The sequence below is a fragment of the Geotrypetes seraphini genome, chromosome 2 (genome assembly GCF_902459505.1).
Source record: "Geotrypetes seraphini chromosome 2, aGeoSer1.1, whole genome shotgun sequence".
Lineage (NCBI taxonomy): Eukaryota > Metazoa > Chordata > Amphibia > Gymnophiona > Dermophiidae > Geotrypetes > Geotrypetes seraphini.
In genome coordinates this window covers 480144621-480163287 of record NC_047085.1, presented here as the reverse complement: position 1 = coordinate 480163287, position 18667 = coordinate 480144621, and the positions used below count along the sequence as shown (strand labels likewise).

General features: G+C 41.6%; 1 protein-coding gene across 10 annotated transcripts in view; it reads left to right on the top strand.

The window, feature by feature from the left end:
* The window catches only part of CRHR2 (corticotropin releasing hormone receptor 2), a 403216-nt gene that overhangs the window by 110260 nt on the left and 274289 nt on the right, over positions 1-18667 (top strand). For 6 of the 10 annotated variants that reach the window (XM_033931750.1, XM_033931757.1, XM_033931754.1 and 3 more), the window contains exon 3: positions 15867-15986. In XM_033931750.1, coding sequence (XP_033787641.1) covers positions 15867-15986 — 120 coding nt within the window. Of the gene's footprint in view, positions 1-15557; positions 15774-15866; positions 15987-18667 lie in introns of those variants that run through there. The other 4 variants (XM_033931756.1, XM_033931752.1, XM_033931758.1 and 1 more) reach the window with 3 other exon arrangements.

Genomic DNA, 18667 nt, shown 5'->3' with positions numbered 1-18667 from the left:
TTATCATTCTTCTCTCCCCCTCCAGCCTATTACATCCTATCTCCTATCTATCTTCTAACATTTCAACCGAAATTCTCCATTTTTCTATTAAACACGCTCCTCCTCTCAATTTCCTTCTAATTTACCATCCCCCACCAGTAACCAAAACCTCGCTCTCTGCTCTTATCTCTACTATAACTGATTTCAACACTGCTCATCCTGACTCCATAATTCTTGGTGATTTTAATATCCAATTCAATTGTTCTAACCATTACAATACTTCGGAATTCCTAACCTTGATTTCAGACCTATCACTGTCCCCTCTTATCTCTAAAACCAACACACTCGGCTGGTAATACCTTAGATATGGTTCTCTGTCCTTCTTCTATTAACCATCTTTTCCAAAACTTTCAATTCCATCCATTACCTTGGTCAGATCATACTCTTATTACCTGGCAATTAGATCTTCCCGTAAAATTAAGTCAAGCCCAACAAAAAATCAATTCCTATACCATTCGTAACATTAATAAAATAACCCTTTCAGCTATTCAGACCTCCTCTGATCTAAACCTAGAAGACTTCTCTGCTCTTTCTGTAACAGACCAATTTTCTCTTTGGGAAACTTCCACAAAAGCCCTATTAGACTCTCTGGCACCCCCTCTAGAAAAAAAACCCATCTCAAACCAAACTCAAAAATCAAAACAACAACCCTGGTATAACAATAAACTCACTCTCCTTCGTAAGCAACTTCGCTCCGTAGAGCATAAATGGCGAACTACCGTATTTTCACGCATATAACGCGCGTGTTATACGCGTTTTTACCTACCGCGCATACCCCTCGCGCGTTATACGCGTGAGCGCGGTATACAAAAGTTTTTCTACATAGTTCCCACCCCGCCCGACGCCCGATTCACCCCCCCAGCAGGACCGCTCGCACCTCCACCCCGAACGACCGCTCGCACGCGCTCCCACCCGCACCCGCATCCACGATCGGAGCAAGAGGGAGCCCAAGCCCTCTTGCCCGGCTGACTCAACGACAATATCGGGCCAGGAGGGAGCCCAAACCCTCCTAGCCACAGCGACCCCCTACCCCCACCCCGCACTACATTACGGGCAGGAGGGATCCCAGGCCCTCCTGCCCTCGACGCAAACCCCCCTCCCTCCAACGACCGCCCCCTCCCAAGAATCTCCGACCGCCCCCCCAGCCGACCCGCGACCCCCTGGGCCGACCCCCACGACACCCCCACCCCCCTTCCCCGTACCTTTGTGTAGTTGGGACAGACGGGAGCCAAAACCGCCTGTCCGGCAGGCAGCCAACGACGGAATGAGGCCGGATTGGCCCATCCGTCCCAAAGCTCCGCCTACTGGTGGTATCACAGGCTCAGTTTTCTCCTGGTTTATATCCTATTTCAATGAACGTAGTTTCAAAGTCCGAGTAAACAACGAAACTTCCCAACCTATTTCTCTAACATACGGTATCCCACAAGGTTCGATTCTCTCCCCACTTTTATTTTATATTTTCCTTTCTCCTCTACTTACTTTAGCACAATCTATCGGATTCACAATTTATGCCTACGCAGATGACATTCAACTCCTTCACCCAGTTAACACCACAAATAGCTCAGACATAAAAGACATAAATGATAAATTAGATACTATATACAATTGGCTCATCTTAAATAAACTCTCCCTTAATATTGATAAATCTCGTGCCATCTTAATCCCAACTAAAAACTGTGCTCCTTTACCAGGACAACTATCCATTAATTCCATTCCAATACAATTAGAATCAAAGTTAAAACTCCTAGGCGTCATCATTGACAAAGACCTCACTTACCATGATCATATCAGCTCAACTGCAAAAATCTGTTTTTTCAAACTTCGTATAATTCGGTCACTACTTTCAATCTTAGAGACCGAATCAATCAATATTCTAATCCACTCTTTAGTCATCTCCCACTTAGATTACTGTAACTCTCTCCTCAACGGTCTCCCCCCAAAAAAAATCAGACGCTTACAACTAATACAAAACACAGCAATAAAACTCATCTACAAAAAAGGCAAATTCGATCATGTCACTCCTCTTCTCAAAGAGGCTCATTGGCTCCCCATTAACCCCCGCATCACCTATAAAATCATTCTACTCAACTTCAAAATAAAAAATTCTCACCAACCTTTATTTCTTGATAGACTTCTTATTACCCAATGCTCCCCTCGTACTCTAAGGTCAACAGACCAAAAACTTCTCTTCATTCCCTCTATAAAAGACTTTTACTATACTCGGAAAACAAATTTCGCAGTAACCGCGCCAACACTGTGGAACTCTTTACCACAGCAAATTCGTGACGACCTTCATCTAGACAAATTTAAGATAAATTTAAAGACTTTTTTATTTCGTGACGCCTTTGGCTAAGTTCAGACTTACCTTAATCTTCTTTTTTCCTCTTTTTTTTAAAAATTTAAAAATTTATTTTTTTTTTCCCCTTTTTTCCCTCTCATTCTAATCTTAACCAACCGCTTTCATAAAGCGACCCATCCTATATGTTCTTTCCCCTTCCCCACTGTCACCAGTTCTTCTTCACTATGTAACTTTCCCCTTCCCTCCCCTTTACCCTCACTTTCAAGTTTGTCCTGTCTATGTTATATATGTACACATTTATTTTTAATACTTAATATTTTATCTTACTTTTATCTTGTTTTATATATATTGTAAACCGTCCAGATATTTGTTTGATAGTCGGTATATTAAAAAACCAATAAACTTGAAACTTGAAACTTGATCTATTTGCATGCACTGCTTTCAATGCATATTCATTGGGGAAATCCTGAAAACCTGACTGGAATACGGCTCTCGAGGACCAGAGTTCCCTACTCCTGCTCTAAAGTTGCATTGTATTTGGCAAAAAGAGGATTCAAGACAGGGTTGGGCATGTTCCTGCTGATAATTTGTTTGAGGCACAAACGTGAGACTAATAGTAAATATATTAAAGATACGTTTTGTCAAATACAGTTATAAGCAAGGATTCATCCAGACCAAAAATACAAAGATATAGCTGACATACTGAAAATCAAAAAGATGAAAAGGAGAAAAATAAACCTCAATTGAGGGCAGTTGGGACTACACAAGTACCCAATCATCCACTCATCATCACGGGTCTATAAAAAACTCCAAAACATATATAAATAATCAATTCTCACGTCTTTCATTCATACAGAATCTTCTTTTTGTTATTTTTCACAGTCTTTTTTTATATCATTTTTTTATATATGATTTCAATATAAATGTTAAGCAGTAAACGGCCCGAATCCCAAACTTAACCACATTAGTTGGCGAGGACTACAGCTGAATGTAATGAGTATAAGCAGTTTTTAGAGATATGAAGCATGTATCTGGAATCGTGAAAAAATACACTCATCTGAAATCGAGGGTTTTCACCAAGGGCTTCCAACTCAAGGTCCCCTTTTGACAGAAAAGACTTTCTGTTTCGCCCGGCAAGGGCTACTTCAGGGGAAAAAATGCCAACTCGAATATCTCTCTGCTTCTAATTATCTGCTGGTAGTGAAGCCGACTCCTCTCAAGATGGTGCTGGGACTGAAAGACGCGCCCGGCTCGAATAAAACACGAACCGGGCGTCTTGACGTCATCAACTATGTGATGTACGATAGGCTAAACACAAGCACTTCTAACAACCTCCAAAACAAAAACCAAAGGAAGGAACTGTTGAAATAAATTTCAGAGGAACGGCTGCCATTCATAAGCTGTGTTCAAGCCATCTGGCTCTAAAGTTTGTAATCGACTAATCCATTGTTGTTCCTTCTGCCATAGCATTCTTCTAGTGTCCCCTCTTCTCTGGGTCGGGCGCAGTTTCTCGATGACCCAACATTTTAAGTTCTCAAACCTATGGCCAAATTGGGTACAATGAGCAACTATCGGGGCTGTTAATTTCCGAGTGTTCAAACAGCTTTTATGTTCAGTAATTCTAGTAGTTAAGGTCCGTGATGTTTGACCTATATACAAGCGGTCACATGGACATTGAATAGCATATATAGTATTCACAGATTGACATGAGGATGTCTGGTGTAAAACAATATTTTTGCCATCGCTGGGATTGATAAAACTAGAAATAGTCAACATTATATTACAATTTGAGCAATGGCCACAAGGTTTGTGACCCTGGATGTTGTTTAAATTTTCTCCTATGAAATTTTCCTTAGATGTATGGCATAGCCAATCGCTTAAATTTTTATTTCTTGATTGTGAAAAAATAAATCTTTTGTTTTCAAAACAAGGAAGCGTTTTTAATAGGGGAAGATGTTTTTTGTATTTCTTAATCACCTGTGATGTCATACGAGTTTGTTTAATCACACATGGGATTATAACGTCATCTGAATGAGGTTTTTTGTAGTCTAGCAATGTTTCCCTAGGATTATATAACGCACGTTTTTTAGCTCGTTTAACTATGTTTTTAGGATAATCTCTTAACAATAACTTTTGTTCCAATATCTTTGCTTCTTGTGTAAATTTATCCTTGGTATTACAAATACGACGATACCTAAGAAATTGCGCAAAAGGAATGGTGTTTTTAAGATGAATCGGATGCATGCTATTAAATTTAAGCAACGTGTTTCTATCTGTTTTTTTGCGATAGACTGAAGTTTCAATATGCTGATCTTTCATATGGATTTCCACATCTAAAAAACTGATGTTCTCCACACTATATGTCATGGTAAATTTAATAGAATAATGACACTGGTTCATTTTATCATTGAATTCTATAAGTTGTTGTCTAGTCCCCAACCAGATGAAAAAAATATCATCAATAAATCTCCACCACTTAAAAACATGGTGAAATTCTGGCATGGTGTAAATCAGAGTTTCTTCAAACCATGACATATACAAATTCGCGATTGTTGGGGCGAATGAAGCACCCATTGCTATCCCAGACAGTTGCTTAAAGAATTCACCATTGAAAATAAAATAATTGTTTTTCAATGCTATTTCACAAAGGTCCTTCAGAAACTTCGTATGTATATTGTCTTGAACAAATTGTGAATTCCATAAAGCTTCCAGTACTACCAGAGCTTCCTCTTGCGGGATATTCGTGTATAATGAACACACATCAAATGGTGGGTAATGCTGATTCTAACTCATTAAGTAATTTCAAAAAATGTGTAGTGTCTTGTAAATATGATTTAATGGTTTTCAAAAAAACTTGTAATTGTTTATCTATATATTTACTTGTTCTTTCCAATAGTGAATCACGAGCTGATACTATTGGTCTACCTGGCGGACGCTGGGTATTTTTATGGATTTTTGGTAACAAATAGAATATAGGTACTTTGAAATGTTGAGGAGTGAGAAATTGATATTCTTTTTTTGTAAGAAAACCACTTTTCAGTGCATCTGCACAGATGTTAATAATCTTTTCAAAAATTTCCATCGAAGGATCTTGGTCTAATTTCAGATATACATCGTGATTACATAGTTGAGAATTAGCTTCCGTAATATATAGATCACAACCCCAAACCACCACTGCTCCCCCCTTGTCGGCCCTTCTGATCAAGATAGTTGGATCATTTCTCAATTTTTGAAGGGCTTCATATTCTACTGCAGATAAGTTGTGAACCCCTCTTTGAACTTTAGCTATTTCATTTATGCTATAAAGTTCTTGAATCATGAGGGTTTTAAAAGCCATGATAACAGGGTTCAATGGGCCAGGGGGGTTCCATTTTGATTTAGGCTGTACACAAGACATATCTGATATCGTGCTAGGGTGTTCATGGAAAAAGGAGCATAAATTTAATCTCCGTAAAAATTTTTCTAAATCAATTTGGGCTTGGAATGCATTATGAGCCACTGTTGGGACGAAAGTCAGTCCCTTAGATAATAATGAAATTTCATCTATAGACAATACTTTCTTAGAAATATTGATAACTAGTAATTCCGTCTCTTCTGTATCCGGGCTCATTAGTCCTCGCCAACTAATGTGGTTAAGTTTGGGATTCGGGCCGTTTACTGCTTAACATTTATATTGAAATCATATATAAAAAAAATGATATAAAAAAAGACTGTGAAAAATAACAAAAAGAAGATTCTGTATGAATGAAAGACGTGAGAATTGATTATTTATATATGTTTTGGAGTTTTTTATAGACCCGTGATGATGAGTGGATGATTGGGTACTTGTGTAGTCCCAACTGCCCTCAATTGAGGTTTATTTTTCTCCTTTTCATCTTTTTGATTTTCAGTATGTCAGCTATATCTTTGTATTTTTGGTCTGGATGAATCCTTGCTTATAACTGTATTTGACAAAACGTATCTTTAATACATGTTCCTGCTGAACCAGAACAAACACAGGTAGGGCTGGTCTCGGTTAGGGCACTGGTCTTTGACCTGGGGGCCGCCGCGTGAGCGGACTGCTGGGCACGATGGACCGCTGGTCTGACCCAGAAGCGGCAAATTCTTATGTTCATATAGCAAATTCCTGATAAACAATTTTGCCTGCTGGGAAAAATTTATGTTAGTTTAATAACTGTATCCTGACATTTGCCGAAATCTGTAAGGGAGTAATTCTAGATTGGTGTCCCTATATACATTGGCATAGCAAAAGTGCACCCTTTCCCCTGTACCTCTTTAATTTTTCCGATGCAGCAGCGTCTGCAACCTGCTGCCCACGCCGGCCTTGGCCCGAGCAAACAGCAGGCAGGAGTTGCTGCCGGTGGCGCAAAGAGTTAGAGGCAGAGGGGGAAGGCAAGGTGCACACGTGACAGGGAAAGACCGGGGACAGAGAGGAGGAGAGGGGCCAGCACCCCTCATGACGGTGCCCAGAGTGGTCTGCCCCCTGTCTCCCCCTTACAATGCCACTGCCTATATGTAGGTGCCAAGAGGGCACCTATGTGGTATCCATTTTATGATATAAAGTAGGTGCCTATGTTCCTTTATTGAATACTAGTGTAACAGGATATATACGAGGGATCTTCAAAAGGTTTCCACACTTTTATTTTATTTTATTAAACACTATTTATTAAATACTCATATCGTAAAAGCAAATTATATCACTTTTCCACATAATCCCCCTGCTTTGCCTGACTGATTAGTCACATGACAATCTACGACACGCCGTCTTAGCAATTCTCCCGCCCCCAACCATTTCCTGCGAAAATATGAAAGTGCGGAAGCTATTTGAAGAACCCTCGTACATGCCAATAACAAGTTAGGTGAGGATTTACACCAGCCATATATAAGAGCTCAGGCCTGAAAAACAAGAGGTATATGTGCAGTTTATAATATTGCATAAATTATGGAAACAAATGTGACTCTTGCCCGTGTTTCACCCAGGCTCTACCTATCTGTAAAATATCCACTATGTAAGATAAACACATACAAGAACTACAAGACTTACAATTCACAAATTAGCATTTCCTTCTCTGAAAGGTATTAAATTCACTGGGAAGCTTAGTAAATCTTTTACTTTTAAATTGGTGAGAATTTGGAATGGACTTCCAGATTCTCTAAGACTGGTAGATCAATTATTTCAGTTTCGAAAAAGTTTAAAAACCTGGTTGTTTTCACAATAGTTAATTTGATTTTAGCTGTCGTATAGTAATTTTAAGCAATTCAACATACTTTTTTTCTAACTTTTTCCATCCATCTAATCTAACCAATTTCTGTTTTTATCTCACAGTTTTTACTTGTTATGTTTCATTTTTTTAACGAACTGTAAACCGAGTCGAGCTCCTTAGAGAGTAGATTCGGTATATAAAATGAAGATTAGATTAGATTAGTGCTTTAGGCAGAATTTCACTATTTTTGCATGCAAGTTCATACATATGCACATATTGAGAGAAATTCAATATATGTTGCTCCAAAATTGGCGTAAAATCCCCCCCCCACACACACTTAAAGCTATTCTATATAGTGCACCTAAATTTAGGCATGAGTTATAGAATAATGCTTAGAGACAGGACCTGCAACTATATTTAGGCGTAACCATTTACACCAGCTAAATCTGGTGTAAATCCCCATGCCTAATTTAGGCACGGATTGAGAGTATTCCATGCCAGTATACGTAAATTTTCAGAACTCTCATGACCCGCACATGCCCCTCCTGTGGCCGTGCTCCTTTTCTGGTGCCATGCACTAGAATTTGCGTGTACCTCTTTATAGAATACGCCTAGAAAGATGCTTGCATAAGTTGAAATTACTGCCAATTAGTGATAATCACTTGTTAGTGGCTAATTATTGGCGCTGACTGGCTTGTTAATTAAGTTGCACATGCAAATTGAGCACATGCCCAAATATACACTGCCGGTTTTTGGAAATCCCTCCGGACATGTTTGGGTTTTCCTGGATGTCTGGTAACCCTAATCACAAGTATAGAAAGAGGGACAAGATAGGAATGTGGCAGACTAGCCTGGTTTGGCAGGCTAGCTGGCTTGCTAGGAGCAATTAACATACAAAGCACTTTGTTTTATTGTTTGCCTCACACAAAATAGAATGAATTTGGCTTACCTCAGCCAAGAACATACGGGCACCAGTCTGTTTTCCCAAGGCCTGCCTCCGCCTAGCTCCAGAAAAAATTTGAGAGTTCCTCTTTTCCCATCAGGGACCTCTCTAGAATGAACCCAGCCTGAGGCAGAAGTATCCCTCTCTGTCTGGGTCCCGCCCAGCAACTATTCCACCTCTTCTGAGCTCTAGCAGCTGAGTCTCAGTGCATTCTGGGATCTGAAGTTCTTTCTTTATGATTAGCACCTCCTGCTGTCCGGGGGGGGGGGGGGGGGGGGAGGGTATAATATTTGCATGGGGGAAGGAAAAACCCTTAATCCAGGGGTGTCAAACTCAATCGCATAAAGGGCCGAAATCTAAAACATAGGGTCCTTTTATTAAGGTACGCTAACCGATTTAGCGCGCTAAATGCGCACCTTAATAAAAGGACCCCTTAGTCTTAGTAGAAGTATAGGGTTACAACCTCTCCAACCCCACGCCAGCTCTGTGATGTAAACAAAATAAATAAAAAAAGACTTTTCCTCTCTCTTTTAGGTCCTAGTTCACGCTCGCTGTCTAACACCAGCTCTGGCAGGATATACATTTCAAATCTGACTTATTGTAATCACAAAACAGAAAATAAAATTATTTTTTCTACCTTTTGTTGTCTGGTCATTATTCGAATCATGTTGGTCCCAGGCTTATGTACTTACATGTCCTTTTTTTTTATTGAGATCTGTAAAGCACTATTTAATTTCCTATTGAATGATTGAGAACTTTCCTTAAGTTTTAGTTATTCAAGTGTAATACTTAATTGATTTTGGTAAAATGCAAATAAAGATATATACAATGCTGTTAATGAAGATATAGAGTTAACTATAGAAGAGCATGTGAAAAGTTGAAATTTAAATGCTTCACTGTTTTCCCTCTTCTGCAGCAATGAGAACATTCAAGAACTCTACTGAATTTGATTGAACATAAGCATATGTAAATTGGCACTAAATAAGTCATAATTGGCGCTAGATTACATTTGGCAGAGAGTAGTTTTATTTCCTTACCTGTATGTCATGCCTATTCTTCCAGGTAGGTTCACGCCGCATCATCTGTAGGTTCACGTGGCCTGCAGAGGATCGCTGGTCGGCTGTAGCGATCCTAGCAGGCCGCCGTAGCTTCAGCTGCACGTTCCCTCTGGTGCAGTCCCGCTGACATACGGGACCACGCCATAGGGGGAACGTGCAGCTGAGGCAACAGCGGCCTGCTAGGATCGCTACAGCCGACCAGCCATCCTCTGCAGGCCGCAGTAACCTACAGACGATGTGGCGTGAGCCTACAGATGAGTGTTGCTTGTACTGGCGGGCCAGCTTTAGGGAAAATTTGAAATTGTCTGGTGGGCCAAATTTCAGCCTACCGTGAGCCAGATTTGGCCCGCAGGCCAGAGTTTGACATGTCTGCCTTAATCTATTAAATGGACGTACAGACATGACACCAATTGCTATAAAGGGAAAAGCACTTTTGTGTGATCCAGTGCCTTTTATTCACTTTCTCTTCCCACATTTGAGGCAAATTCATAACTAGCCAGCCAGTTTTCAATTTCAAACATTTTCAGAAATATGATTACCGTACTTCACAGTGGCTGGAGCCCAATGTACTTGAAATAGCAGTTTACAGGAGGAAAAAAAAAATCAAAGCAAAATCCTATTTCAGCACTGAAAAGACAGCGTTGGTATTTGCCATGAGCAGTAGCAATAATCTACTGATAATTATTATTCTGAGGTGTATTTAAATTGGATTTAGTTTTGTTATTAACTTTCTGCATTTCTTTGTCTAAGACAGTGGTCTCAAACTCAAAGTCTTTGCAGGGCCACATTTTGGATTTGTAGGTACTTGGAGGGCCTCAGAAAAAAAATAGTTAATGTCTTATTAAAGAAATGACAATTTTGCATGAGGTAAAACTTTTTATAGTTCATAAATCTTTCCTTTTGGCTAAGTCTTAATAATAATAATATTGCCATTTATAGCTAAGGAGACATATGATCAAGAAACTGTTTTATTTTACTTTTGTGATTATGATGAACATACCGAGGGCCTCAGAACAGTAGCTGGCGGGCCGCATGTGGCCCTTGGGTCACAAGTTTGAGACCATTGGTCTAAGAGGACTTTGCAGTTTATTCTTAGCAATTTAGTGCATTGAGCTCAAAGGCTGAGAAATACTTGAGGTACCTGTCCGCTCCCACTCTTCCTAACACACATACACCAAGATGTGTTTTGGGGAAGATTATTTTGAAAAAGGAAGAGCAGCAGGTTCAATGCACCCTAGAGGTGTGCATGGGGATGAGGACAATGGGGACAACCTGTGGAAATCCACAGATTCCTGCGGCGTTGGTGGCCAAACAGTCATTTTTACCTAGGGGATGGGAACCAGATTAGGTCCTCATCTGAGAAACTTGAAAACACCTAAACCTCAGCTAAATAAATTTTAAAAAATAATTCAAAACATCTTGCATATTTAACAAAGTGATACATATTGGGGTCCTTTTTACTAAGGCGCGCTAAATCGGCTAGCACGCCTTAGTGAAAGGACCCCATTGTTTTGCATTAAATTTTAACAAGCTTCAGGACACATTTTATGAGGGGGGGGGGGTTTCTTGAATATATGAGATCTTTTAAATGTGGGTTGGATACAGGGAAAGAAAACTGAGAGGACGGTAGCGCTATGACGGTGATGGGAGCGGGGACAGAAAAGGATGGACTAGGGACAGGTGGGAATAGGGACTGGATTATGCCTGAAAATCCACCTAATTAACGTTCCCGATAATTTTTCAAAAGCGTGCTGAACGCTACATAATCTCAGGTCTTTTTTTTTTTTCTCCACTATTGTATAGCTTCTCCAGTGTTCAGCAAGCTTTTGAAAACTTATTGGGAACTTTAATTAGGTGAATTTTCAGATTTCACTGTTTTCTGCTATTTTTTTTTTTTTGACCAGACTAGATTATATCCCCATGCACCTCCCCCCCCCCCACATTATACTATAGAGGCAATTCTATACCCTCCTTTTTTTTTTTTTTTTGTATTCTTTATTCATTTTCAAGATTACATAAAGTGTTATAATATATTCATTCACATAAATAATAAATACATCACTTAGAATTATTCATTGATACATCTCATAAATTCTTAACCCCATCCCTATCCCATTCCACCCACCCATATATTTTATTATCATATAAAACATGTGATATTAAAATACCCCCCCCCTGCATCTTAAAATAATAATTAATATAAGGGAATCAGTTTTACTTTAATCTTTACAATATTTCATTAATGGTTTCCATATATCCTGAAACCTTTTAAGATAGCCCCGTTGTACTGCAATAAACCTTTCCATTTTATAAATATGGCATAAAGAGTTCCACCAGAAATTGTAGTTTAATCTCTTCCAATCTTTCCAGTTAAATGTGATTTGTTGAATGGCAACTCCAGTCATTATTAGTAATAATTTGTTGTTATTTGCCGAAATCTGACTTTTGGTTCTCATTTCCATACCAAATATTACAGTATCATAAGTCAATGCCACTGGGTTTTCTAATAAATTATTAATTTGGTCCCAAATTGATTTCCAAAAATTCATAATGTATGGGCAGTGAAACAATAAATGATCTAAAGTTCCTACTTCTAAATGACAATGCCAGCATCTATTAGACAAAGAACTATCTAGTTTTTGTAATCTAACAGGGGTCCATAACGTTCTATGCAACAGAAAAAACCAAGTTTGTTTCATAGATGCTGAAACCGTACATTTCATCCTCCAAGACCAAATTCGTGGCCATTGAGATGCAGTAATTTCATGCTTAATCTCAATGCTCCAAATATCTCTTAAACCAGTTTTTAATTTCTTCTTAGTAAATCCATTTAATAGCATCAGCTGCGACGGTAACAGCTCGATGCTCATAGAATTCCTATGAGCGTCGGAGCTGTTATCGCTAAGGCTGGCACTAAAAAACTATGTTACTGTTTTGTAAAAAAAAAAAAGGGTGGTATAGAATTGCCTCTATAGTATAACGTAGGGTGTGTATGTGTCTCCCTCTCATTCCCTCCCTTGTTGCAAAGGGAATGGGAAAAGAGAGATAGAGAAGACTCTAGAGTGCATCTCTCTCACCCCCTATACAGCCACGTCCAACATTCCTCCCTCTCTCATCTTCTGCCCTTGGGCAGTATCTTTTGTCCCTCCCCACCAGCCTCATGCCCAACTTTTCTCCTACAACACCCCTTTCCAATGTCATGCCGTATCTCTCCCTTCATTCCCCTCCACCATTGCTCCCTCATGTATCCCTTTCTATCTGTCCCACCTTTCCCTCTCTACCACAACATCCAATATTTCTTCCTCCATCCGCTCTACCACCATGTCCAACAATTCTCCCTCCTGTCATATTTGGGTAGCCCTCCCAGGCCCACCAAGGTATCTGGTGGTCCAGCGGGGGTCTTTGTGGCATGAGAATGGACCTTTGGCTCCTGCCTCCTCACAGCTGCCTTCTAAAATGGCTGCAGCGACAGTTTTGTGGGTGCTCGCAGCAGTACCGTGAAAGATCGTGGCAGCCATTTTAGAAGGCAGCCGCACTCCTGGCACGAAAGCCCCCCACTGGAGAAGAGCCTTATGTTTCCAGCCATGCCCTAGCCTGTGCAGCATCTCTTTCCCTCCCCACCCCAAGCCCGTAAAGCGTCTTACCGGCCTTTCTCTTCAGGCCACCAGTAGTGTTCCTTCGCTCCTCCACGCTACCGGCGGCTGATCTGGAAGCCTCCCCTCCTACGCATTTGTATAAGAGGGAGGGCAAAATGCATTAGAGGGAAGATTTCCGGGTCAGCTGCCAGTAGCGTAGAGGAGTGAAGGAACACTGTCAGTGGCCTGAAAAGAATGAGGGAGGTGCCAGACTCGCGGGATCCCTGAACAAAACAGACCCATCCCCGTGGGATCCCCATGAGTCTGGAGGGGATTCCCATTGTCCCCGAGCTGCCTCCCGCTGCAGAGTTTGGAGAGTTCTGTCTAATTGACTGGAAGACGTCTTCAGCTAACAGGGCTTTGTGATTCCCCATCAGGAAAGGGGGAGGGCAGGGAGAAAATTTGGTGGTCACCCATTGTGGGCTAAGGGCCGCTGCTCCCACCTCCCCCCCCACATTGGCTGTCTGATAAACTACTGAACACAGTACAAAGATTTGTGATAATCATATCCCAATGCTAACATAATCCCATAAATTTAAAATAAAACACCTTTTCTACCTTTTGTTGTCTGAACATTTTATTGTTCCAGCACGTTGGTCCCATTTTGTCACTTTTGCTTTCCTGTCTTCTGATAATTCTCTTTCTAGTGGTTGCTGTCCGTATGTCTTTTCTCTTCTCTTGTTTCATTCCCTGACTATACTGATCTTTTCCTTTTTAGCTCTTCCCACCATTTTTTTTCTGCCTCTCCATCCACTCATCTTAACTTTCCATCTCCCTTTCTCATGCTCTTACTCAATTTGTCAATTTGATGTTCGAACAATAAAGATCATCATTTCACCAGATGAATTGGAGGACAATTCTTTAGTGCACAGCATTCATTTTTGGACAATTCCACTTTGGTTGTTGCATATTTGTGGTTGTGGTGTTGTTTTTTCCCCTGTTTCTTTCCTTACTCTTCCATGTCCCATCTCACTCCTTTCCTAGCCTCTTGTTTTCTTCTATCTACTCCCCATTACCACATTTCTACCACTGTTCTCACTTCTTGTCATTCCCCTTTTGACCTCTTCCACATGGCTCCACCATTTCCAAAATACCCCTCCCATTTTCCACTCTCATCAGTCTATATCTCCCTTTCCCATCTCCCCATCCCCCTAGCATCTTCTTATCCTACCTCTCTTCCCTCCTATTCTCCCATGAGTCATCTTTCCTTCTCTCCTCCCCCATAGTCCAACATTTCTCGCACTCTTTTCTGTTGCTCTTCTTCCCTCTTTCCATGTTGCTGAACAATAGAATGGAGGGGGGGGGGGGGAGAAATGCTGTGTTTCTCTCTCCCTTACATCCCCAGACCTAACATTTCCTGCCCCCTTCCTTCCATTGCAGGCCCAACTTCTCTTCCTTCCTCTTCCCAACTATCCTCCCATTCCAACTCTTCCTGGTCCAATATCTCTCCCCAACTCCCCTCCCCTCCCATCATGTATCTTTCCCTCCTTAGGGTCCACCATCTCTCCCTTTCTCTTCCCAACTGTCCTCTCTTCAAGTGTCTCTTTCTCCTTCTTCCACCCCACCCCCATGTCCAGCTTTTCTCCCTCTAGAACATTGCCCATCATCTCTCTAAATCTCCTCTGTTTCCAGGACACATAAGTTCTTCCCCTTCACTTCACCTCCCCCCCCCCCTCCAGTTTGGCACTTCTTTAAACTCTTCCCCTGTTCTTTTTTTTAAAAAGCTAGCTGGTCCAGACGACTTCCTCCGGCCGGCATGCCTATCCCATTTTTTCAGTGCTGGTCTGACATCTCTTTCACCTGCCAGGTCTTGTTGACAAAACTGGCCATTGCAGTGACTCTGAAGTGCTGCCTGCAGTCCCTCTGCACTTTCCTTCTGCCTTGGTCCTCCCAAGAGGAAACAGGAATTTGTTTAATTGGGGGGTAGATTGTGCCAAAAGGAAAGCCTGGAAGGGGGCCGAAGGCAGCGTTTCAGAATTGCTGCTGCGGTCAGTTTGTCAGTGAGATGGGGAAGGTGAGTGTGACATCAGACCGGTGCCAAAAGTAGGGGGCAGACATACTTGCCCACAGAGGACTCCCCAGAGCAGTTGCCCTTTCCTAATGCCAGCCCTGTCCTTCATGCTCATCTGGGAAAGGGCCTGGGGGGGGGGGCAGGTTACAAGGCAGGGATACTCATGGCTAGCCCCCCTCCCCCCATCCCTCATCCAGTTCTTAGCCTTCATTTGCATGGACCTGTAAATTCAGCACCCACCAGTCTATACAGAGAGGAGCTCTGCCTCTAGAAGTAAAAAGGCAGCTACCAGCAGGCTTAACCCCGCCCCCTGCCTGCTCAACAAATCAAACGGCATCGAGCAAAACGTAAACAAAAAAAAAAAAAGAAAAAAGCATGGCCGTAGAGGTGGGGGATTCATTGAATCCCCTGAAAGCTCTGCTCGCGCGCCAAGCAGACCATCTGGTTTACCAAACCGCAGAGAATAATGGATGGCATGATCTTTGAAATCATCATAGACGAGTTTGACGCGAACTGCAGCCTTCTGGATGCCCTGCAGGACACTTTTCTGGAGAGCGCCTCCGTCTCCTTCCTGGGGTTTGAGGGTAGGACGCTGGCCCCCGCGCGGGAAGGATGTGCGGGAAGCCCGATCCCCGGCGTCATGCTCACTCTCAGTTTCTTTTTTTTTTTTTTTTAAGGTCCCTATTGCAACGCCACCACCGACCAGATAGGAACCTGCTGGCCCAGGAGCACCGCGGGGGAGCTCGTGGAGAGACCTTGTCCGGCATATTTCAATGGCATCAAATACAACACCACAAGTAAGTTGCAACTCTTTCTCTGAAACGCCGCTGCAAGCTCTCGTGTCTGGGGGGGGGAACTCGTCAAATAATGGGCCAGAAAATTATTATTATTATTTTTATCAGATCAGTTTCGGCTGTATATTTAGAGCCAGATATAAGTTATGGGGGGGATTTTTTTGGCAGTAATTATTGGTGATTGACATGCAGCTTTATTGGTTTAAACGTCTATTAGCACGAGAATGGCGAGTTTGTTTCGCGCACATCAACTTTTTTAAACCGGGGGGGGGGGGGGGGGGGTTAAATTTAGGCTTTGATTTTTAGATCACATCTGAGAAGAAGGCTTTTTTTAGCTTTGCAAGAATCATTCTGTATAGTTATGAAAAGCAGCCACTGTATAGACCGGGTGCCCTCGGCTAGGCTGTGTAAAAGATTTTACGGCGCAACCCCCCCCCCCCCCCAAAAAAAAAAAAAATGCCAGTAAAGTATTTGATAAATCAATATCCATGCTAAAATCGCTTTGCTAGACTTTTTTTTTTCTTACCGTTATGCGTTTTAATTCTTGACCGGCCTTTTTTCTAGGAATGGCAAATTGCTTTGTTGGGTCTCTGGGAGATGATTGCTTAGAATAAATAGATTCACCGATGCCCTCTGCAGCGATCGAAACGATCAAGATCTGCCTTGTAATTTGGAAATACATTTTTAATTGTGAAGCAAAAGACGTCCGTGAAGTACTGTCGTGCAACCATCAAGGAGGAGACAAGAAGACAGTGGAACTGATGATCTTGATAACACCTTTATTTGAACAGGGTGCAAAACCCCCCCACAAAAAACACCTCCACCATATTATGACATATTATGGGTCTATGCCATAATTTGGTATTTTTTTTATGCACCCTGGTCAAAACAAAGGTGTTATCAAGATCATCAGATCCACGGTCTTGTTGTCTCCTGCCTGGTTGTGTTCCTGTGGATTGTTTTTGGAGGGCTTTTTTTTTTTTTTTCCCCGTGTAACCATCAAGTCCAACTGATTGTTATGGGTTTCTCGTGTGTACGCTGTGTCCAAGAAAAGATCGAGGGCTCCTTTTACTAAGCTGCGCTAGCGTTTCTAGCGTGCGCTACACCCGCGCTACGCTTCTAGAACTAATGCCAGCTCAATGCTGGCGTTAAGGTCTAGCGCGCACGGCAATTAAGCGCGGCTATTCCGTGCGTTAAAGCCCTAACGCACCTTTGTAAAAGGAGCCCCAAGTGTCGAACTGCTTCTGTTAAGCGGAAGTGTGAAAGGGCGGCAAACATGAGGATGCGACCTCTGAACTTCTGAAACTTAAAAAAAAAAAAAATACAGTTTACTGCTAGTGCAGGTACTGACTATCTATTAAAAGAAGTTATGCAGGTACAGAGTAAGATTCATTCCAGTGATAACTAGTAAGTTCGCTTTTCAGACTGTGAAACCCATGCATCTTTTCCCTTTCCGTTTATTTCCTCTATATATTTCTCAAACTGTGTTTTTGAGCCCCAAACGGTATTTTCATAACCAGGAAAATGCCACGGTGTTTTGACTGCCTCGCTCATGAGCGCTTTTGCTCTGCGGATCATTTCTAGAAATGAACTCTTGCAGAGTGCAGCCGTTCAGGTTTGTTTGGCGTACTGAAATCAAGAAATCAGAAACCTTTCTGCTAAAATGAATTTTGTTGTTTCTGATTAACCTTGGATGAAATTAAAGTGTGGGTGGGTGGGAGGGAGAAAGCAGTTTCCTGTCTATCCAGTTGCGAAGTTACTGATATGTAATGAAAACATAAAGCGTCGGGCTGAGCTTCCCATTGAACCATCTTTTGAGTGACATGGTGCAACTTGTTGCAATAAAGTTTGCAAAGGATTTTGCTCATGTGTGCGTATTTATTAAGTGGACCCCTACTGTAGGACAGGGGTGTCAAAATCCTTCCTTGAGGGCCACAATCCAGTTGGGTTTTTCAGGATTTCCCCAATGAATATGCATGAGATCTATTAGCATACAATGAAAGCAGTGCATACAAATAGATCTCATGCATATCCATTGGGGAAATCCTAAAAATCCGACTGGATTGCGGCCCTCGAGGAGGGACTTTTAACACCCCTGCTGTAGGATCTTTTTCAGAGGTATAAAAGGCAATGGTAGATTTTCAGTTCCTGCACCTCAGAATGAATCTTAGGGCTTCTGAGCACTGGCACTCCATTTTCTTAAGGCAAGCTCTCCAAAGAATAGTTTCAGACTTCACTATCAACAGATTTTCTATGTCTGTCTATATAATGTGTATCTGTATGGGGTTTTTCCCCCTCATATATTACAGAGAAGTTGTAGAACACATTCAGCTAGTATGCCATTTAACTGAGCTCCTATTCAGGGACTGTTACCAAATGAATGCCAGTTTTTTTTATTGGGCTATGTTTCTTTTTCTTTTTTTCTTCAGAGAAATGGTAGAGTGCTTACACTTCGCCCTCCGTATCTGCGGATTTGCTTATTCGTGATTTTTCGGAAGCTGACTCCGCCCCCCCCAAATTACATCATCATTAAAGTTCTTTTTCCTTTTACTGTACCGATAAAAAAGTGTATCGCTTACCATTCACTCTGAAAATCGCTGCTACCATGCTTTCTCCCACAAATTCGCTGCTTCCATGCTTCCCAGTGTGCACTGAGAAAAACACTGCTTCCCAGCATCCATAGA